This window comes from Heteronotia binoei, chromosome 1 (genome assembly GCF_032191835.1).
Source record: "Heteronotia binoei isolate CCM8104 ecotype False Entrance Well chromosome 1, APGP_CSIRO_Hbin_v1, whole genome shotgun sequence".
NCBI classification, from domain to species: Eukaryota; Metazoa; Chordata; class Lepidosauria; order Squamata; family Gekkonidae; genus Heteronotia; species Heteronotia binoei.
This window is the reverse complement of record NC_083223.1, coordinates 100,806,191-100,828,708: the sequence shown is the minus strand read 5'-3', so window position 1 is coordinate 100,828,708 and position 22,518 is coordinate 100,806,191. Positions and strand designations below refer to the sequence as shown.

At 42.6% G+C, this 22,518-nt stretch overlaps 2 protein-coding genes across 3 annotated transcripts in view; both read right to left on the bottom strand.

Annotated features, from left to right (window-relative positions):
• RPF2 (ribosome production factor 2 homolog) overlaps window positions 1-3,047 on the bottom strand; it is a 39,055-nt gene extending 36,008 nt beyond the window's left edge. Inside the window, exons 1-2 of the mRNA XM_060238255.1 lie at window positions 2,772-3,047; window positions 1,486-1,618 (exon numbers count right to left, since the gene is read on the bottom strand). Of these exons, the coding sequence (XP_060094238.1) occupies window positions 1,486-1,618; window positions 2,772-2,794 (156 nt within the window). The 5' untranslated portion in view covers window positions 2,795-3,047. The remainder of the gene's footprint in view (window positions 1-1,485; window positions 1,619-2,771) is intronic.
• A 4,425-nt stretch (window positions 3,048-7,472) lies between these two features.
• Window positions 7,473-15,281, bottom strand: GTF3C6 (general transcription factor IIIC subunit 6). 2 transcript variants are annotated; one of them, XM_060238177.1, is made up of 6 exons: window positions 15,131-15,281; window positions 12,418-12,498; window positions 11,874-11,937; window positions 11,343-11,387; window positions 9,180-9,293; window positions 7,473-7,836 (listed from the first exon to the last, which is right to left on the bottom strand). In XM_060238177.1, exons 1-6 carry the CDS (start codon window positions 15,176-15,178, stop codon window positions 7,535-7,537), a joined length of 654 nt encoding a protein of 217 aa, XP_060094160.1. In that variant the 5' UTR covers window positions 15,179-15,281; the 3' UTR covers window positions 7,473-7,534. The 2 variants fall into 2 exon arrangements, with proteins under 2 accessions (XP_060094160.1, XP_060094166.1); XM_060238183.1 differs by having other exon boundaries at window positions 9,180-9,290; window positions 15,131-15,258.
• Between the last annotated feature and the right edge of the window lie 7,237 nt (window positions 15,282-22,518).

The following is a 22,518-nucleotide window of genomic DNA, read 5'->3' as shown; positions in this document are numbered from 1 at the left end:
CTGTTAGCTCACTCTTGCTACTTTGTATTATAAAACTATACTTAAAACTAGGTAGTGATTATAACTTTCTCATATGTATGAATATCTATTAGCCCTCAACCAAAACATCCCATCCTTGAACCATACCTTCACTTCTGTGAAGATGTTTTCAGGTGAGGAGCCATATTGGTCTGCAGTAGAAAGCAATATTTGAGTCCAATAGCACTTTAAACACCAACAAGGTTTCCAGAACAAAAGCTTTCCACATTATACCCTGGAAATCTTGTTGGTATTTTAAGGTGCCACTAGATTCCAATCTTGTTTTTCTATGAAGCTGGACATTCTTGATATTCTCAGACACTTCTTGTACCTCTTGATATGTGTTGGACTGTTTCTGTCTATAAAAGGCCATGTGATTGTGTTACTCCTTTGTTTAGTAGCCCTCTCCAAGGCTATTTTATTCTGGGTCTCTAGACTCTGTATTTGACATTTTTAGCTGAGAGGCAGGGGCCAGCTCTCTTTCTGCCCTAGCTAAACAGCCTTTTGGGTCAATATCAGCAATTTTTTCCTTCTACTCCTGGCCATATTTGTGACAGAAGACTTTCACTTATGGAGTATTAAAAGCACCACACTTGCCATATCCCCAAAGAGATGTGCATAAGGAACAGTAAGAGAAACACAATCACAACCTCACCTCTGCCATGGACAGCCTCCTCAGTTCTTCCTGGTATTAAAAGTTCCTATTTGCTCATGTGTAATTACTGGATCATATAGTCCCCCAATCTGCAGGATTTATGTTGTCACTTACTGCCCCTGCTGACACTTTGCCAGGGTAAAAAATAATAATAGGTCATGGGCCTACTATGAAGATGTTAGTGTGCCAGAAAACAAAAAGGCAGACAAAAGAGATGAGGGTTATGCTGGCCACACAGGCGACTTCACCCGAGGGGGAACGGCAGTTGCTTCAGCTTCTCAGGCAGGAAGCAGCTCCACATGCAGCTGGCAATCTCCCCACCTGCCTCAGTTGCCTACCCCTACCCTCCTCTGTACTGGGTAAGCCCCATTGTTCAGAGGTTGATATCATATCCAGTAAGTCTGCATGATCCAGAGATTTCACTAACAAGGCTGGTAGAGGTTAAACAAACTAGCAACAAAATCCTAGGTGATGTTGCTTCTCTTATCTAAAAATGCTATTGTGGATTCTGCATTTGGACTTACCTTCAACAGCAAATTAAAATTAATGGGACTGCTGTACCTTGATGTTTTGTGCCACATTCTACAGAATGCAGCTATGTAAAGAACAAAAACCGTAATCAGTTCCCTACAAATGAAGTAGAGTAAGGCGCAGAACACATTCATCAACCGTCACTGCAGCATAACCCAGAGGTGTGTGCGCTTACAGGTTTTCAACCAGTACATACTGATTATTCCTCATATTGTTTTCCAAGTCTCATTCCTATGTAACTCAGTAACTTGAGTGTCACAAATAGTTCCAAACATACTTACAATGTCCTTGAGCGCTTCAGTAACCGTTGAACTTGCATTTCCACCTTTAATGAACATGGCATTCTTTGTATTTTCTGTGAGCTTTGGTGCTCTATTTTCAATAAATCTTTTCGCCCTTTTCGTTTTAGGCTTCCTGTTACAATTTTTTAAAAATGTTATCTTTTGCAAAATATTTGAGATTCAGTATTTCATGTTTCTCATAAGTTAAATTTAACAGGTAGTTATTTAATATTCTGAACCTAAAATGTTACACGAGAATTTAAGTACTTTAAAGAGCAATGTATTTCCCTATTTTTAAAAAAATCAGCCCGTATGAGTTAGGTATTATCTCATTATTAGTAGAATTTCTGTTCTCTAGATTCCACTTTTCTCACTGGGATTCAGCATGGATTACACAGAGTCAGTAAATACAATCGACAAGATGGGACACTGAATAAACAATGAGAAAAGATTTGGGTCCAGAAGTCTAAAAAATACAACTGAAACAAAGCATAAATGTTACCATGACACATTTATCAATCTTTATTGCATTAGTAACAAAATGCCATAGCAATTAGCAACTAGACTTAACACTTGGAAAAACCCTCAATAGAATATTCAATACAGCAATAAAATTATATAAATCATGATAACATTTAAGCCAAATTATCAATAATCAATTATAAGAATTTAACATTTTTTAATGACGCAAAATTACATAGTAGTATAGATCACAGTCCATAATAACTTAGCCAAGTAACTTGCAAAACTACCACATGCCTGAAGAGTTGGCAACAGTGTACCAAGCGTATTCCATCTATAACATTTATAAACGTTCACCTACGCTGAAATACTAACGCAAAGAATCAGCGACAGGATGCTAACGTGAGAGGAACTGATCCCTGTACAGGAGCTAGAACCAACCTCCGACCCTGCTCTGCCATCCTCTACTTACTATCTTACCCCCACATAATTTAATTTAATTTAATATACACTTAATATTATTAATAAACGCACAACTAGTTTTCTGCTTCAGAATAACCAAGGCCTAAGACTTCTCGTTAATAAGTCTTCAAGAAATGAGAATATTTACAACATTCGAAACACAACGGAATAAAGCATAGCCCACACCCGGTATCACTCTAGTCATCAGCATGGGCACCACACTTCCGAGGGCTAGCCAGGAAAACGAAGGAGAATACAGCACAAATTTTAACCTACGGATAGAATCACAAATCTTTCTACGCAACCCAACCAAGAGCAGGGTAAAGTGATATAACTACTCGCCCCACTATCGTCGTACTTACACCACTCTGTCCAGCGAATCCATTTTTGCGGAATCGCCTCCTGCATCCACACAAGCCAAGCAACCATGTGCGCCGGAAGGAGAATCATTATGCTGTGCTTCGTGACGTCACATCCACCGCTGTCTCCACAGCGATTACGTGAAGAGATAATAACGGTTGACAAACACAATAGGCAGAAGAAACAAACCACAGAAGACACAAAAACACTTTATAAGGATTTTAGAAGGTCGCCACAATTTAATTATGGATCCGTCCCGCATATGGAGTCAGTTAAAGGAAACAGGAAACTTAGGTTATTCGGGTCGCTTTTCTCCTCTCTATGATAAAAGGTGTTGAGTTCGCGCTATGAGGTTCGAGTTGCAACTTTCAACTACCAGTACGAGATAGATCCAGATGAGCAGACATGTTGGTTTGAAGCAGGAGAACAAAGTTTGAGTCCAGAGGTACGAGACAGAAAGCCACGATGTTATACCATAAGACTTACAATATAGCTGTACTCTTGATTCTTTTTGTTTTGGCATAGCCGGTCCTGCTGTCCCCACCGTCCTATTCGTTGCCACGAAATGCGGTTTCATGGCCACCAGGGGGAAGAGATGAGGGAGCTACCTCAAAATAAAAGCATCTGGGGAATCTTTTAACATTGAGAAAGAATTCAGGAAGGTTGGGCGCATTTAAAAGGGGAGGGGGGGGAGAGAGCATGTTGTCTTACTCTAGAATTTTAGATCCCAGTAGGCAGCCGTGTTGGTCAGAAGCAATAGAACAAAGCAGTAGATAAGTGCACCTTTAAGACCAACTAAGTTTTATTCAGAATGTAAGCTTTCGTATGCTCTTAAGCAGACTTCCAAAAGTGTTCTTTTTGAACCCTTGAACTTTCATACTTGGACTCTGTGCCACCCAGCCTACATGCAGGAACTTCCGGGAGTAATCTCGCCTATTGATATTGGAGGAGGAAAACGCTTAGACCAGATGTTCACTGCTGTGAGGTTCATTGCTTACACGAATTCACAGCTTACGAGAAAACAGGCCTGGCATTCAGGTTTACCAGAAAGAAAGAAAACCTTTACTAGAAGAGGTGTTGCTCAGTAGAGGCTTGGGACTTCACCAACCAAGTGAATACATAAAAGCACAAATGACCAAATGAATACATAAAAGCACTTGGTAGCCTAATCATGTTCTATGTAAAAATGCATACAGAAAGCCAGACTCATACAATAAAGTGTTCACAGTTTCCCCATGGTTACAGTATTTTCTCTCCTTATTTGCCATAGCCTTTTGGGGTTAAGTCTGGGATTTATAAGACCCCTGGCGAGGGTCTGTCAGCCTGTTTTGAACAGTTTAGTATTCTTAATTGTAGCATTGTCTGCTGAGAGCAATCTTCAAAAGGATTCTGCAAAAAGAGGAAGCAAAGGCAGGAATCAGAATTTTTTAGGCTACGATTTGGAAGTGCTTGTAGTGCATTCAGCAGCTGAGAAAGTGTGAACATTTTCACCTTGTCATGTCAATTTCAGCAATGTAGGCTGTGTGTTTAGAGGGTCAAGGAAGTTCAGTGATTGCCCTGGTCTACATGTAGACACAAAGATAAAGACACACTGCAAGTATATTCTCTTCTCCTTTAGTTAAAAATTCTTAATTCATGATATGGTCATATCTTCCCTTGACCATTGCAACCTCCACTTCTCTAGTCTTCCTCTGTGCACTTTAGCCCCCTCACCTCTGTATAACTTAGTTGCCAAAATCACTCCTGTCTCACTGATGATCATTCATGCATGCTCCAAGATCATACATTCATGTATGTTCTAACATCTGGCACAAACTTTGTGACCTTATTTTCAAATCCTTGGCTGCCCCAGCCTTACTCTACCCTTTGTGTTTCCAGTTTCATTCACTCTAACCACGTGCACTCCTATGACTGCTTCTAAAGGTTTCCTGTTCCCAGAATCAACTCTATGGCCCTTTCTCCCTTGCTGTACCTCACTTCTGGACTTCTGCATGATACAGCCTCCTTTGCTTTTATATTTTGTAATCCATCTTGAGTCTCGGTGAGAGACAGGCTGCAAAGTAAAATAAAATATTAAAAATTTCTACCCACCCTTACACACAGTTCAGAAAGCTTACAAGAAATAAAGTCAAGTTTGCGCTTAAAGCTTCACAAGTGAACAGATCCAGCTGTTAGTAAAGAATGCCTATCAGCCCAAAAGCCTTCCACCCCGCCCCCTCTGCAGGCTTTCCAAAAATCTAGGAGAGATGATGTCTTATGAAGATCATTCCACAAAATGGGAAGAAGGGTGGCAAATATCATCATTGGTAATAGCAGAATGTGCCACTGCCAGTGAAGAATTCTTGGACCGAAAAATGCAGTTGCCTTTCGCAAAATCCACCTGTCACAATCCCTGATGCATTCCTTTGTTATCTTATTTTATACCACTTTGCCAATGACAAAGGTTGGAAATTTGTGACTCACTTCAGCATCTCCTCGCTAGTTTACTATGCCAAGTCCTTTAGGTGTGTGAAGTGGATTTCTTTCATTAGTGTGGCTTATTTTACACAAACAAGATCCCTTAATCCTGCACCAGACAGCACACCAGCTACAAAAGACCCCTTCTCTCTGGATCCTACAGAGTATGTAGTGTAGATTAACACAGGAGTCACATATAAGAAAACATGTTTATTAAGTTTGTAGCATGACAAGATAAGAGATAAGATAAGATAATTTTATTTCTATCCCGCCCTCCCCGCCAGAGCAGGCTCAGGGCGGCTAACAGCATTATATAAAAACAAGGTTACATCCAACATTTTGGATTCTAATGAGTTTAAAATTAATCAATTAATTAAATTAAATTAATAAAAGTGCTATTGCTATTCGTTCTTTTGTGGTGGCGGTTATCCTTAGCAGCTTCTTTCTTCAGCGAAGGCCAGTCTGAAGAGGAAGGTCTTGCAGGCCCTGCGGAATTGTTCAAGATCCCGCAGGGCCCGCATTTCCTCTGGAAGTTGGTTCCATAGGCTCGGGGCTACAGAGGAGAAGGCCCGATTGCGGGTGCATTGCAGCTTCACCTCTCTTAGTCCGGGGGTGGTCAGCAAGTTTTTTCCAGCTGACCTCAGTGCTCTCTGGGGTTCATATGGGGAGAGGCGGTCCCTAAGGTAGACAGGTCCTCGACCATATAGGGCTTTAAAGGTAATGACCAGCACTTTGTAACGAACCCGGTAGATAACTGGCAGCCAGTGCAGCTCGCGCAGCCCAGGCTGTATGTGCTCCCATTTAGGGAGCCCCAACAGCAGTCTGGCCGCTGCGCTCTGCACCTGTAATGCCTTCTCACTGCAGCCAGACAGCTGACACAATTACCAAAGCTGGGAGGGTGTTAAAGGTTACAAATGTTAGTACACTTTCAATGTGTCACACTTAAGGAGACAATAATTAGATGGCTTTTATAATCCAGGGTATTTTTTTTTAAATCAAGGAATAAAATCCAAGCAGCGCCCATCTAAAATCATACACTACAGTTCCTCGTGGACTCTCCTATTCCTTCTCCCTCCAAAACCCGATTCCTGTTTGTCAGTTGATTGTTGACAGTTGCATTCATCACATTATTTTCCCCCTTACTTCAGCATATCTGAGATTTTACATTCTTTTGCAAATTTGTGTATAGAATAAAAAATGGCTTAACATGAATTTTTCATCAGTCTTCTGTTCTTTGCAATTCTGAAGAAGTGAGATATCATAAGAGGCCCTAAATGGTCTGGAAGCAATGTACTTTTGGGACCACCTCTCCTAGTATATCAACTTAAGAGCATTGTGTTCAGCTGAGAAAAACCTCCTAAAGTTCCCTGGTCCAAAAAACATCTGGCTGTCCTCAACGCCACTTCCAATTTCAATCCGTCAGCAACTAAATGCTGATGGATTGAAATTGGCAGTGGTGTTCCAGAAAAAATAAATCAAAATAAAAAATGCCAGGAAGCCAAGAAATGAATTATGGCACTTCAACTCTACTGAACCTATGAAAGAATGTCCAGCTTGCCTCGACCAGGGCCAGGGCCTTTTCAGCCCTGGCCCCAACCTGGTAGAATCAGTTCCCCAAGGAGATACGGGCCCTTCTGGATTTATTGCTATTCCGGAGGGCCTGTAAAATGGAGCTGTTCCGCCAGGCTTTTGGCTGAGGCAGATGGGCGTCCTCACACCAGCTAATTGGCCTCCTTGCACTGATCACATCCTGTGTTCAATCTGTGAAGGATGTACATATCTGTACACTGATGCTGCCTTATTTTAATTTATTTTAATGGTTTAACTGTTTAAATGTAATTATGATGTGATTTTAATTATTTATTATGTTGTAATCTGCCCTGAACCCAACCTGGGAAAGGGCGGACTAGAAATCAGTAAAAATAAATAAATAAATAAATAAAATATGAAAGACAGTCCCTAGAAGAAGGATAGTTCATATCCAAAATGAAACTGGACCAGTGCTTTTATTGTTGGACTACAGTCTGAATGCTATATGATTTTTGGACAGTAGCTGTGTCGTGCAGTAGATGGTTTTCTTACTGTACTATTGTATTGTTATTTGAGACAAAGAAATTGTATATTGTGGATTATATAGAATATTTTTCACACAGAGTGAGTTTGTTTTCTTATGATCCTAAATGGTCATGTAAGTTTAGGATTCAGATTTCCTGTTAACTAACAACCAGAAGTCAGAGAGACACCTCTCAAACTTACACTGTATTTAATTAGCTCTATTAGTGGTCATTTCTAAATTATGGATTTCACATCAACATGGAGAATCATCCAAGGCAATATCCTGAGTATTAATTGAAGGAGAGCCCACTGCTTCAGGGCTAGTGTTATCCAAGCTCTGGGCAGAGTCATCAATTTCAACGCTAGGCTGCATCTCAGGTTCAAAGTTCTCATCAAAGTTTCCTTTGTCACTGGCTTCTCCCTCAGATTCTTCGGCCACTTTGTCTTGAGACTCAGCAATCTCCTCTTCTTTTTCATACAAAAAATTGCAAATCATGTTTGGTCTGCTATAAGAGAAATCTTTGTCCTTAAGCTCTAGCCATTCAACTCCACCACCTGTCATAGAAAAAAAAGCGAGAGATACTCATTTGTATTAAATCCATCATATGCTCACATTCATCACTTAGAACAGGGTGTCAGACATGCAGCCCAGAAGTAGAATCAGGCCCCCTGAGGGCTCCTATCAGACCCATGAGCAAGTCTGTCTCCTTCTCCCTCTCTCTTGCTTCCTTCAATTATCAGGCTGTTAAATAAAATATTGCAAGAGTACTAATCTTTTAAGCATGTTTTATTTAAGGTTTTTTTAAAAAATATTTAATTGTGTTTGTCTGTGCCCCTTATAAAGTTTATATAACCACTACCTGGCTTTACATTTTATGACATATGGCCTGGCCCAACAAAGTCTCATTTATGTCAGCTTCAACCTTTCTATCAAACAAGTTCGACACCCCTACTTGGAACAAAATAGGAGTCAATTGCACCTTTAAGACCAACTTAGTTTTATTCAGAACGTAAGCTTTTGTGTGCATGCACACTTCTTCAGACGAGGAATGAAGTACAGTAATCAGAGCCATATGTAAGTAAGTAAGCTTACTGTACCTCATTCCTCGTCTGAAGAAGTGTGCATGCACACAAAAGCTTACATTCTGAATAAAACTAAGTTGGTCTTAAAGATGCAATTGACTCCTATTTTGTTCTACTACTTCAGACCAACACAGCTGCTTATTTGGATCTACCCCTATTTAGATTCATCAGTCACACTCAATATCGAGACTGCAAACACCTCAGGGAACAGACTGGCCTTTTTTGCTTATGTTACTCTATAAAACACCACATGCTGTAATGGTGCTATAACAATTGTAATCCGCAAACTTTGGAGGTTGACTACACAGCAGGTGGTTATTATTGCACACAAAGCACTCATTATCCAAGAACCAACCATATGAATTCACCTAACACATTATTTATGGAAGTGTCCATAGGAGCTTCCATCACAAATACTTAAAGTACTGGTTGTGTATCAGACCACCCAAGAACAAGCTGGTTCAAAGTCTAGAAGGTATAATGATCAAAATATAAGGATGATCATGACAAGTACCCTTGACCTATTTAGTCTGCAACTTATACACTCTTTGTTCCTGCTCTCTGCATATAGTATCTTGCATATTTTATTGGTGATAGGCCTATAAGCAATCAAGACTCAAAATACTGTAAGGTGTAGAACTGAATCCCATTACAATCACTGAAAGAATAGAGCAAACCTACAAGTCCATGTGCAGAGAAGCAAGAAATGGAAGATTTCTGACAGAACACAATGGGGGAGAAGTATATGGAATATAAGAAACCCACTAGTCAGAGGGTTCTAGACTGAGGATGATTTCACAAAGTTTGAGAACCACCTGTGTTTTCTTCTCCTTCCTTTTTCTCACTCAGAAGCGTCCGTGTCATATTCAGTTTCTTCATTGTGTGGTACTTGTATTTTAGCTCTAATTTTTGGTTTCCTTCTGCATCTACTATAAATAAAATGATTACAGAATGTTTTTAAGTAGTAAGCTTACTGTTTGAAACTTTAATACACTGGCAACCATTTCTGAGCTTCTGAAAAATTATATACAAATATTTATTTATTTATTTAATTCCATTTATATCCCGCCCTCCCCGCCGAGGTGGGCTCAGGGCGGCTTACATGCGCATGCGTATGCATGAGTATAAAACATAAAAGACATAAAAACCATAAAACCATTTAAAACATAAAAGTTAACCTTTTGATGCTATGGTCTTAAATTCAAAGTTATGTTCTCTGTTAACAGATCTTAGATATTCCTTTCTGCTGCTGCTTCAGGACAGCTTGCAAGAGATGGTCCAGACGTTACCCGAGGACTATAGTGGCCAACAATCTAGTTTGCAAATGCCTGGTGGAAGAGTGCCGTCTTACAGGCCCTGTGGAACTGTATGAGCTCTCACAGGGCTCTAACTTCTTCAGACAACTTGTTCCACCAGCGGGGGGCCACTACAGAGAAGGCCCTGGCTCTAGTTGTCATGAGCCTGGCCTCCTTAGGGCCGGGGATTGAAAGCAGATTTTGTGATCCAGACATAGTGCTCTCTGGGGAACATATGGGGAAAGATGGTCCCTAAGGTATGCAGGTCTCTGGCCATATAGGGCCTTAAAGGTAAGGACCAGCACCTTGAAACGAACCCGGTATGCAATAGGCAACCAGTGCAGTGCTTTCAGCCCAGGTTGAATGTACTCCCGTAAGGGAAGACCCAATAGCAACCTGGCTGCCGCATTCTGCACTAGTTAAAGCTTCTGGGTTTGAGACAAGGGCAGCCCCATGTAGAGGGCATTGCAGTAATCCAATCTTGAGGTGACCGTAGCGTGGATCACTGTTGCCAGGTTGTTGCATTCGAGGTAGGGGACCAACTATCTTATCGGTTGAAGATGATATAAGGCTGATCTGGCGGTGGCCGCCACCTGGGCCTCCATATTTAAGGAGGGATCCAGGAGCACCCCTAAGCTTTTAACCTTGGGTGCTGGTGTAAATAGCGCCCCATCAAAGGTCAGTAATGAAACCTCTGTCCCTAGACAGTGACGACTTAGGTATAGGACCTCCATCTTCGTCGGATTCAATTTCAATCGACTCAGTCTGAGCCACCCTGCTACAGCTTGAAGCACCATGGTCAGATCTTCTGGGGAGGAGTTGGATTGGCTGCCCATCAACAGACAGAGCTGGGTGTCATCTGCATACTGATGACATTCCAGCCCAAGCCTCGGCAATCTGGGCAAGGGGGCGCATGTAGATGTTAAATAACATCGAGGAGAGGACTGCCCCTTGTGGCACACCACACACATGTGGGTGCTGACGAGACACCTATTGCCACCTTTTGTCCCCAACCCTGAAGGAAGGAGGAAAGCCATTGTAAGGCCAACCCCTGTATCCCAGCATTGGCGAGGCGGCAGGTCAGCAACTGATGATCAACCGTGTCAAACGCAGCCGATAGATCTAGAAGCATCAGTACCGCCGAGCCGCCTCTATCCAGATGCCCCTGGAGGTCATCTATGAGAGTGACCAAAACAGTCTCAGTCCCATGACCTGTGTGGAAACCAGACTGAAAACGGTTTAGTACAGAAGTGTCACCCAGAAAGCTCTGTAACTGCACCGCAACTGCCCTCTTGATAATCTTGCCCAAGAAAGGCAAGTTTGACACCGGCTGATAGTTTGCCAATATGGCCGGGTCCAAAGATGGTTTCTTTAGAAGGGGGCAGACTACTGCCTCTTTAAGAGACTGTGGGAAGGTCCCTTCAGATAGGGACTAGTTGACAATTTCCCTCAGGGGGACAAGTAGTTCATCCCGGCCAGCCTTTATAAGCCAGGATGGACATGGGTTCAGACTACAAGTAGATGGGCGTACAGTAGAGAGTGTTCTGTCAACTTCCTCCAGGCTGAGTACCCCGGACTGCCATCTCATAGGTTCTCATAAACAACCTATAGGATGTTCTTGTCACTTTGTCATGGGCACATCACCACTACCTCTCTAACCGTCTCAGGTAGTGCATTACCTACCATGATCTTTGTTTTCTTCAAACACCACACAGGTACCAAGAGTATCTGGAAACAACAATGAACATTTTGGAAAGGTACAAAGTTCTTTCTACAAAGTCTAACTGTCAAAATAGCCACATTTATTAAATCAAATGAAAAATTAAGATCAGCCTCTATAAAGCTGGAAGCCAAGGAATAATGGCCAGGATCCAAGGAGTTGTTTTTGATCACACAAGGGATTTATGTTATCTCAGAGGAATTTAATTTTTTTTTCTTTGATTAGCTGGCCTGAACATATATTACAAAATGGTTTTGAAATTCTTCTTAGCTTAAGAACTGACTTGTACCAGACTTTAAGCTTATAACTAAAACTTATAGCACCCACTTTTAATTAATTATTTTTCAGATGTATTAATTTTTTTAATCTTGGGAAGATTTTTCATAGAAAAGATCAAAGATTACCAGTAACAACAACAATGGCCTTATTAAACTAGTTACACAGTTCTTTGCATGAAAATTAATAATGTATGAAACTCATAACATTTCTCTTACCTTCATATTCCCCAGCAAACACATATCTGTCTACCTGCAAAATTGGCCTCTCTGTATCTATTCCCTGTAAAGAAAGAGGGGCGACCAAGAACAAAGTAATACTGTCATAGTCACATGATGTGCACTTTCAAAACAAACTTATTTACCAGAAAGAAGCTCAATGTTAATTACTTCCAAACACATTTTGTATTTAAAGACCAGCCTACCAAAACTCTAAAGCTCACTAAGGGACATTTTGTATGATAAGTTTCCTGCATGAGTACACGCATCTATAATACACCATGCCATGTATATCTACAGTGGAAAGCTACAATGGGCCACAACTTCCCAACATGTGTGTGTTCATGGGGCTGTCAAATATATTATATTTTATATATATAAAAACAAACATATGCTCTTCAAACCTGGGACATGCATGTTTTCCTACAACCATGACAAAAGCCCTTCATCAGTAGAGCCATGTCTACTGATTTCAACAGGTATTTAAATCAGTTTGTGATAGTTCTCAAGAACAGAAAAGTTGAATTGTATTCATCACACTCACCAAAATCTTGCATCTGTTTTCACATTTATCCAGAAAATCTGAATCAATTATGCCTGACAATTCCACCATGACTAGTTGTTCCTGAAAAGGAAGTTTATGATGATCATTTAAAAGAAAGCATTTACAGGCTCCCTTTCAGCCCAGCAGATAGGATCAACCTTGCAAATATATTCTTCTCATGATTTTTGTTGTTCAGTCGCACAGTCAAGTCCAACTCTTTGCAACCCCATGGACAAAATCACACCAGGCCCTCCTGTCTTCCACCATATTCCAAAGTCTGCTCAAATTCATGTTTGTTACATCAGTGACGCTGTCCAGCCCTCTCATCTTTTGCCTTCTGTCTTTCCCAGCATCAGGATCTTCTCTAGTGAGTGCTTCCTTCTCATTTGGTGGCCAAAGTATTTGAGCTTCAGCTTCAGCATCTGACCTTCCAGGAATACTTTCTCATGATACAACTGTGTTATTAAATACACACAAACACACCAGGCTCCCATCTCTATGTTGCAGCGGCTTGACACTTATACTTGCAGCCATGTTTGTGATGCTATGGAAGGCCAAAACATCCAACACCACCTGTAGTTTGTACTGAAAAGTACTTTACTTTTGTACAGCAACTTTAGAGATGCGTTGGTTAATGCTAATTCCTTCTGCTGGTTCCTAGGCCAAGGAAAAGTAGTGGTTCTCCAGCATCTCTTGCATAGAGTGAGGAATTATGAAGAAAGCTACCATTTAAAAAAGTACTCTGTCCGCTAGGCTCGAGTAGGTACACTGTTATTCCTAAACAGTCTACAGTGCTTCAAACATCCCGAAGAAAACTGCAACGCAAGTACTGTGACATCTTTCAGCAGGAACACAACCCTGTTAGTTCTGTATGTCTTAATGCAAAACCTATACCATTGAGATATATCACAATGCAAATGATCTCTCAGTAAATAATCTCCCCACCCCTCCAAAGGAAGGGATCATAGCTCATTGTGGGCTTACAATTTCCTTCCCTTCCTTCCCCCACAACAGACACCCTGTGAGGTAGGTGGGGCTAAGAGAACTCTCAGAGAGCTGCTCTTGAGAGAACAGGTCTGCAAGAACTGAGATTGACCCAAAGGTCACCCAGCAGGTGCATGTGAAGGGTGTGGGGAATCAAACATGGTTCTCCCAAATTAGAGTCTGTGCACTTAACCACTACACCAAACTGACTCTCCAGTTGCAAAGATCTTACACAATGTTGCCACAGAAGAAAGTACTGAGGCAGACTGACTACCGGCTGGATAGCAGAAAGCAGCTTCATGTGTTTAGCACATGCCTATCAAAGATGTCACTCAATTTTAGTGAATGTGGATCAGTGAGCTTTAGTAAGTCTGCTTTAAAAATAAGATGACAATGGATGCACTGAGAACTTACTGAGGTTACTCTGGGTGGGACTATGAGGTGGGTTCATTCTACACATGCACAAGGACACTCCTGCTCCATGATTAAACCCAAACCCATTGCTTAAAGACTAAAAATATGTATTCCAATTCACTGAGCTCTGACTATGCGTTATTGACTAATCTCCATGGAACCAGTAGACTTATAGACTTACATTTAATTTTGCTGAAAAAGCCTTAGAACAACTCTAGGCAAGTTATTCAATGCAGGGTTGCCAGTTTCCTCCATCCACCAGCAAGGTATGGGAGTACAGCTGCAGCTCTAAGATGGGAAACTCCTGGAGATGTGAGGATGGCAACTGCAGATGCCAGAGACCTCAGTGGGGTACAATGCCATAGATTCCACTCTCCACAGCATCCGTTTTCTCCAGGGGAACTGATCTCTGTAGTCTAGAGATGAACTGTAATTCTGGGGGCTCCCCAGGTCCCACCTGGAGGCTGGCATTCCGAACTCAATGAAATAAGCCCCATTTTATTCAGTGGAAAGTGCTCTTAAGACTACATTGTGTAATAGGGTCACCCACTTACTCTACAGCTGAGTAATGGCACTACAAACTACCAAAGGCTGCAGTCCTGTGCACCTTTTTATAAGACTAAAAAAAATCCCATGAAACCCAACAAGATTTACTTCTCAGCAAACGCACATAGCGTCAGGCCAAACTAGGGTTGCTGGCCTTTACATCTGAGCTCCAGGCTACGAAGATCAGTTCCCCTGGAAAAAACCCCCAGCAGTTTCAGAGGGTGACTATAATGCTATATTATAGTCCACTAAGGTGCCTCCTAGGGTCGCCTCGACGCCATCTTTGGGTTGGGAAATTCTTGGCAGATTTGGGTGTGGAGTCTGGTAAGGGAGGCTTTCAGAGAGGAGAAACTTCTGCAGGGTTTAATGCAACAAAGACAAGCTATTTTCTGTAGGAAAATTGATCTCTGTTGGTTGAAGAGCAACTATAATTATGGAAGAGCTACAGCCACGGCCTGGGGATTGGCAGCCCCGCTCCTCTCCCCAAGCCCCGCCTCCCAAGGCTCCACCCTCAAATCTTCAAGAATTTCCCAAACCCAAAGCGGATAACCCCAACCAGCTTTCCATGGCACTATCCTTTAAAAACACACACACAAACACAGCGAAACCTGGCAGATTCGTTCACTATTGTGGCTGGCTAGCAAACTCCCGCACGCACTGCAGCCAGAGGCCGGTGCACAAGTCAAGCCCGAGGGCAGGATCTCCGGGACTACGAACAGAGGTAATCCACGACAGCGGCCAAGCGAGAGGCTTCTTCCCAGCTACTCACCTCCACATCTGTCTCTCCCTCTTGGGGAAGGGGGTCAGACATCTCCATAGCAGCAGCTACTCAGCCACCGTCACGTGCTCTCCGCCATTTTATGCTGCGCCGGATGATCCCTTGCAGTTTCTTTACAGGCCGGGAGTTCACTCGGCGCAAGGGCGGGGCATAGGAAGTCTCGTTGAAATAAGAATTACGGGAGGACGGTGCCTCAGAGAGCGCCAATCCTTTCTCCGTGGTTGAAGTGCTCATACTAGCAGGCTTATCGCTTACCTGTGCTCTCCATTATAACACTCGCTCTTTGGTTATATCGTGTGGGTAATAGTACTTTAAAAATAATTTTATAAAGCGTGGCATTAACCAAGCCTCGATCTGAGGACGAGAAAGAGCTCGTGCACAGTTCAAATCGACTCACCTAATTCTGGGATTAGAAAATTAGACTTGCTGGTTGGCAGTTTTGAGTCGCTGGCATTTTAGAGTTGAACCTCTGAACCAGAAGTGGGCTAAGAGGAAAGGAACTTGGAGGCAATAAGATTATTAGGCCGGCCCGGTGATGGGACAAGCCACGCTTGGTGGAATATTGACTTCTGCGTTAAAGCAAAATTCATGCGATTCCTGTTGAGCCAACCACAATGGCACAAAATACTGTTCAAACTCTTTAGTCTCCCAGGACTGTTTATCAGACCTCAAGAAACTTCCCCCCCCAGCAAACTGGGTACCCATCTTACCCACCTCGGAAGGATGGAAGGCTGATTCAACCTAGAGCCGGCCATCTGAAAACCCAGCTTCCACCGCGGATCGAACTCGGGTCGTGAGCAGAGTTTAGGACTGCAGTACTGCAGCTTTAACACTCTGCACCACGGGGCTCTAGTATAATACGTAAACATGTTGATATATATGCACAGTTCAAATTGACTCACCTAATTCTGGGATTCGAAAATTAGGCTTGCTGGTTGGCATTTGATCTATAATACATAAACATGTTGATATATGTGGTTTCTCAAAAGAAAATTTTTAATTCATAATAAGGAGTTACCTTTCCAGTACTTGTTTTCATTGCCTGGAATCTTGTCAAATTGGTAGAATTAAATAATCAGGTGCAGACACTGGTGATTTAAGAGGGTTCTACGAAGCTCTGAAGGCAGTATATGGTCCATCATATCAGGCTCAGAGTCCCTTGCATAGTGCAGACGGCCAAGTGCTCCTCACAGACAAGGCATCCGTACTGAACCGGTGGTTGGAGTATTTTCAGGTTCTCTTCAGTGCCAACCGCGTAGTTCAAGACTCAGCAATCCACCTCACCCCACTTCAACCAGTGAAAAAAGAGTTGGACGAGATTCCCACCCTAGAAGAGACTGTTAAAGCCATCAAGCAACTGAAAAGTGGCAAGGCAGCGGGAGTTGATGGAATCCCACCAGAGATCTGGAAGCATGGGGGCACAGTACTGCATAGCACACTTCACAAAGTACTTGTCACCTGCTGGGAACAAGGCAAACTACCTCAGGACTTTCACGATGCAATCATCATCACTCTACATAAGAACAAAGGGGAAAAGTCAGACTGCTCCAACTACCGTGGGATAACCCTGCTCTCCGTCGCAGGCAAAATCCTTGCCAGAATACTCCTGAACAGATTGGTGCCCACCATTGCAACAGGAGCACCACCAACATGGTATTTGTTCTCAGGCAGCTCCAAGAGAAATGCAGGGAACAGAACAAGGGTCTATATGTGACTTTTGTCGATCTTACCAAAGCTTTCGATACCGTTAGCAGGAAAGGTCTGTGGCAAATCTTGGAACATTTAGGATGTCCCCCAAGGTTCCTCAGCATGATCATCCAGCTACATGAAGACCAGCGAGGCCAAGTCAGACACTGCAACGATCTCTTGGAGCCCTTCCCAATAGGCACAGGTGTAAAGCAAGGCTGTGTTCTTGCGCCATCTCTCTTTACGATCTTCTTTAGCATGATGCTTCAAAGAGCCACAGTAGATTTAGATGATGACGATGGTGTCTACATCTGCTATCGCACCGATGGCAGCCTGTTCAACCTGAGGCAACTAAAGGCCCACTCCAAGACAATGGAAAAACTTATCCGAGAGCTACTGTTTGCTGATGATGCTGCACTTGTCTCCCACTCGGTATCAGCTCTGCAGCATATGACGTCCTGCTTTGCAGAGGCTGCCAAGCTATTCGGCCTAGAAGTTAGTCTGAAGAAGACAGAAGTTCTCCACCAGCCTGCACCCCAGGAAGATTATCACCCTCCCTGCATCACTGTGGGTGAATCAGTTTTGAAGACAGTCCAGCAGTTCAGCTACGTGGGGTGCATCATCTCCTCAGACACCAAGATCGACAAGGAGATTGACAACAGGCTGGCAAAGCCTTTGCACATATAGCAATAGCATTAGCACTTTTATAACTGTAATTAATTTTAAATCTATTAGAATTTTAATGTTGAATGTAACCTTGTTTTTATACAATGGAATGTTACTGTTACTGTTAGCCGCCCTGAGCCTGCCCCGGCGGGGAGGGCGGGATATAAATAAAATTATCTAATCTAATCTAATCTAATCTAACCGTGCATTTGGCCGACTGCACAAAAGAGTGTGGAGCAACAAGCATCTGAAAAAAGGCACAAAGATCAATGTTTACAAAGCGGTTGTGATGACAACCCTTATCTACGGCTCCGAATCGTGGGTTTTATACCGTCATCACCTGCGACTCCTTGAGTGCTTTCATCAGCGCTGCCTTCGCACCATCCTCAACATCCATTGGAGTGACTTTGTGACCAACACTGAAGTCCTCAAGCGGGCTGAGGTTACAAGCATCGAGGCACTGCTGTTGAAGACGCAGCTGCACTGGGCAGGGCATATTTCCAGGATGGAAAACCACCGCCTTCCCAAGATTGCCCTGTATGGCGAACTTTCCACTGGCCATCGAAAAAGAGGGGCACCAAAGAAGAGGTACAAGGACTCCCTGAAGAAATCCCTTGGTACCTGTTGCATCAACCATCACCAGTGGTCTGACCTAGCCTCAGATCGCAAAGCATGGAGGCATACCATCCACCAGGCTGTCTCTTCCTTTGAGAACGCATGCATAGCTGGTCTTGAGGACAAAAGGAGATTGAGGAAGAATCGCACTGCTACAGCACCAACCCCAAATCAGACTTTTCCCTGCAGCCACTGTGGCCGGACCTGCCTGTCCCGCATTGGGCTTGTCAGCCACCAGCGAGCCTGCAGCAGACGTGGACTACTGCACCTTTCTTAAATCTTCGTTCTCGAAGTCAAGCCAAGAGAGAAATAATCAAGATGATACTTCTTTTATCAGGTAAAAAAAGTTTTGATCATGCGTTTTGTACATATAATTTGATCATAGTCCAGCTGCAAATAATATGTCATTAGAACCTTTCTCATATTGCTCATTAGGTGTTTGTTATGTACCATCAAGTTGCTTCTGATCTATGGCATCCTTAATGACTTCCAAAATTTGTATTATTAACCATTCTCAGGCAAATTGAGGGCTGTGGCTTCTGTAATTGAGTTAATTCACCCTATTTTGGGTCCTCCTCTTTTCCTGATGCCTAGCATTAATATTTTTCCAGTGACTGTTGTCTTCTTGTGATATGACTAAAATATGGTAAGACTCAATCATTTTAGGTTCTAGGGCAAATTCAGGTGTGATTTGATCTAGAACTCATTTATCTCTTGGTTTTTTTGTGCTTTGGCACTTTCTGCTTTAACCTTTGTAGTCATTTCAAGTTTTTCCTACTTTCTTCTAGTAATGTAGTGTCATCTGCTTATCTCAAATTGTTAATGTTTCTTCCACTAATTTTCACTCCTCCTTCATTGAAATCTAATCCAGATTTCTCCATGATGTATTTTCCATATAAATTGAAGAAATGTTTGTTAAGTGCTATTCCAACTTTTGGTGACCCTATGAATTAACATTCTTCAAAATGTTATATCCTTAACAGCAATTCTCAGGGCCATGGCTTCTTTTATTGAGTCCGTACATCTAATGTTGGGTCTTGGAGAAAGCCAGTTTGGTATAGTGGTTAAGTGCGTGGACTCTTATCTGGGAGAACCAGGTTTGATTCCCTGCTCCTCCACTTGCACCTACTAGAATGGCCTTGGGTCAGCCATAGTTCTGGCAGAGGTTGTCCTTGAAAGGGCAGCTGCTGTGAGAGTCCTCTCAGCCCCACCCACCTCACAGGGTGTCTGTTGTGGGGGAAGAAGATAAAGGAGATTGTGAGCCGCTCTTAATCTCTGAGTGGAGGGCGGGCTATATATCCAATATCTTCTTCTTTCTCTTTTCCTGATGCCTGAAACTTTTCCTAGCAGTTTTTTTCAAGTTTGTTACAGCAATCTTACCCTTTTCCTTCCCTCACAGGCAGGATTTGCCCTTTTTTCCTTCCTTTCTGGCTGAGCAACCCCTTTTTCTCTATTTTCATATTATTTAGAATCATAGAGTTGGAAGGGGGCCTTACAGGCCATCTAGTCCAACCCCCTGCTCAATGCAGGATCAGCCTAAAGCATCCCTGACAAGTGGTCATCCACCAGCTGCTGAAAGATTGCCAGTGAGGGGGAGCTCGCCACCTCCCTCAGTAACAGATTCTACTGTTGAACCACTCTTACAGTAAAAACATTTTTCCTAATATACAGTTGATACTTTCCCACCCTTAATTTAAACTCATTATTACAAGTCTCTGCTGTCAACAGGAACTGCTCCCTGCCCTTCTCGAAGTTCTAGCCCTTCAAATACTTATAGAGAGCAATCACGTTCCCCCTCAACCTCCCCTTCTCCAGACTGAACATTCCCAAGAACCTCACCTTTCTTCAAAGGGCTTGGTCTCTAGGCCCCTGATCATCTTTGTTGCTCTCCTCCACACCCATTCCATTCTGTCCACATCCTTCTTGAAGTGAGGCATCCAGAACTACACACAATACTCCAGGTGTGGCCTGACCAATGCAGTATGCATCTTGTGATCTGTATGTTATACCTTTATTGATACACTCCAAGATGGCATTTGCCTTTTTTGCCACTGCATCACACTGGTTGCTCATATTTAACTTATGGTCCACCCATACCCCAAGATCTTGTTCATACACACTGCTACTATTTGAAGGTTTATGGCTGTCCCACCTTGTCACATTATTATATTTTGATGCTGGCTCAGCCCAGGGACTTGAGGGAAGAAACAAAATCACCTCAACTTATATTCTGAAAATGGCATATTGGAGGCTTTTGAAAGTTCAACTTAGAGGGACAAGGCCAGGTGAAATCAGGGGTAAAATGTCTGAGGTGAATCAGTAATAACTCTGAGGTAACTTAGTAAATTCACAATCTCCAGTTAATAAGTTTCTAGCAAGTGAGAATTTTAAGCTTTTCACAAAGTCTTAGAATCTATGAGATGAGAGGCTTTGGTTGCAGTGTTTGCTAAACACTCTAGTATACATTCTTAAGTTTAACTGACTCTTCAGGTTTCAGAAGGCAGGGATATACTACCGAGTGCCCAAATTCCTTCTGTAAACAAAGTAGGGATCAATCTTCTCTTTGAGCTATCTCCCTTTTCAACTAGGCAGATAATTACTTCTCTAAACTAGAAGCTCTGTCCCTTTTTCTGCCCCAAATAGGGGTCTTCAACGATCCTCCCACTCCTCCTTTTCAACCTTCCCAGTCTTTATTCAGTGCTAAACTTAATTCTCTTCAGCAGTCATAGAATCACAGAGTTGGAAGGGGCCATAGAGGCCGTCCAACTCCCTGCTCAATGCAGGATCAGTCTAGACCATTCCTGCCAAATATTTGTCCAGCCACCGCAGTCAATTCCCAACTTTTCTCAACTGACACTATGCAATTAAATTCCTTTGAGCAGCCTGTAACTCAAAGGCTCTCTGGCTCTGTGAGGTATTAACCCTTCACAGTCCATCATGTGTATATAGAACTTATGAGCTTTTAAAGCACAGTCCATCACACTTGCCTTCTCATAATGTGACCAAAGTTCGATAGCTTCAGTTTAGTCATTTTAGCTTCTAGGGAGAGCTCAGGCTTGATTTTATCTAGAACCCACTTGTTCATCTTTTTGGAGGTCCACATTATTTGTAAAAATTTCTTCCAACACCATATTTCAAATGAATCCACTTTCTTCCTGTCAAACCTGTTGTTGAAGGATACCAAACAAGAAAAGAGTTTCCATAGAATCACACTGATAAAATGCTGCACATAGACTCCAGAGGAATCATGGCTTCAGTTTCAGTTTCAATTTCAATTTATATCCTGCCCTTCCCACCGAAGCGGCTCAGGGCGGCTCACAACATATAATATCTAACATAGAGTTTGGTTTTAAAAATACATCAATTTGCAACAATTTAAAACAGTAAAATAGAAAACATATAGAACAAACGATCTGCCAAAATGCTACACTACAACCTTCCATAAAGTTTCTACTATCAGCCGGAAGAGGGCTGTCTTACAGGCCCTGTGGAACTGCCCAAGGTCTCGCAGGGCCCTCACCTCTTCCGGCAGCTGGTTCCACCAGCAAGGAGCCATTACCGAAAAGGCCCTGTCCCTGGTGGATTTCTGACGGGCCTCCTTTGGCCTGGGGATTACAAGCAGGTTTTGAGAGCTCGATCTCAGTACTCTCTGGGGAACATGTGGGGAGAGACGGTCCCTAAGGTAGGCAGGTCCTAGGCCATATAGGGCTTTAAAGGTAATAACCAGCACCTTGTGCCGGACTCGGTATATTATTGGCAGCCAGTGCAGATCCCGGAGCCCTGGCCAAATGTGCTCCCATCTTGGGAGCCCTAATAACAGCCGGGCAGCAGCATATGGCTCAAAAAGAGCAATATGTAACTTAATTTATCTGATTTACCTTACCTTGATTTACAACTTGCTGCATCCATATCTCAGACTGCTAACAAAAGTCAATCCTATCTCCTGAAAAATATAATACAATGTACTGATGTAAAACTCTCCTCCAACACTATTTTTCAAAGGAATCCACTATCTTCCTGTCAGCTTTCTTCATTGTCCAATTTTCACACGTGTCACGTTCCCTGACAATTGGGTCAGGATACGAGATGGTTCTGTATTTTGGGTATTTCCTCATTCAGTCATTCTCATTTCTTTGCATTACCTTGCATTGCATACCAGTATAATCTGAACTATGTATTCATTTTCTGCTTTGCTCAAACATGTATCTAATTGTACATCCTTTAGCAGTTCACTTGCTGTAACTTTTCAAGATGCGTAGAAGGAAGATGTTGGCAGTAGAACTGTTATCTGATAGCCATGGCAGCGTTTGACTTTGGCCAGATGAACTTGAGCATCCAGCAAAGACTCTCAGTGTTGTATACCTAACCCTAGGAAACTAACTGGCAGGAGCTGCCTTTAACTTGTGCGCCTT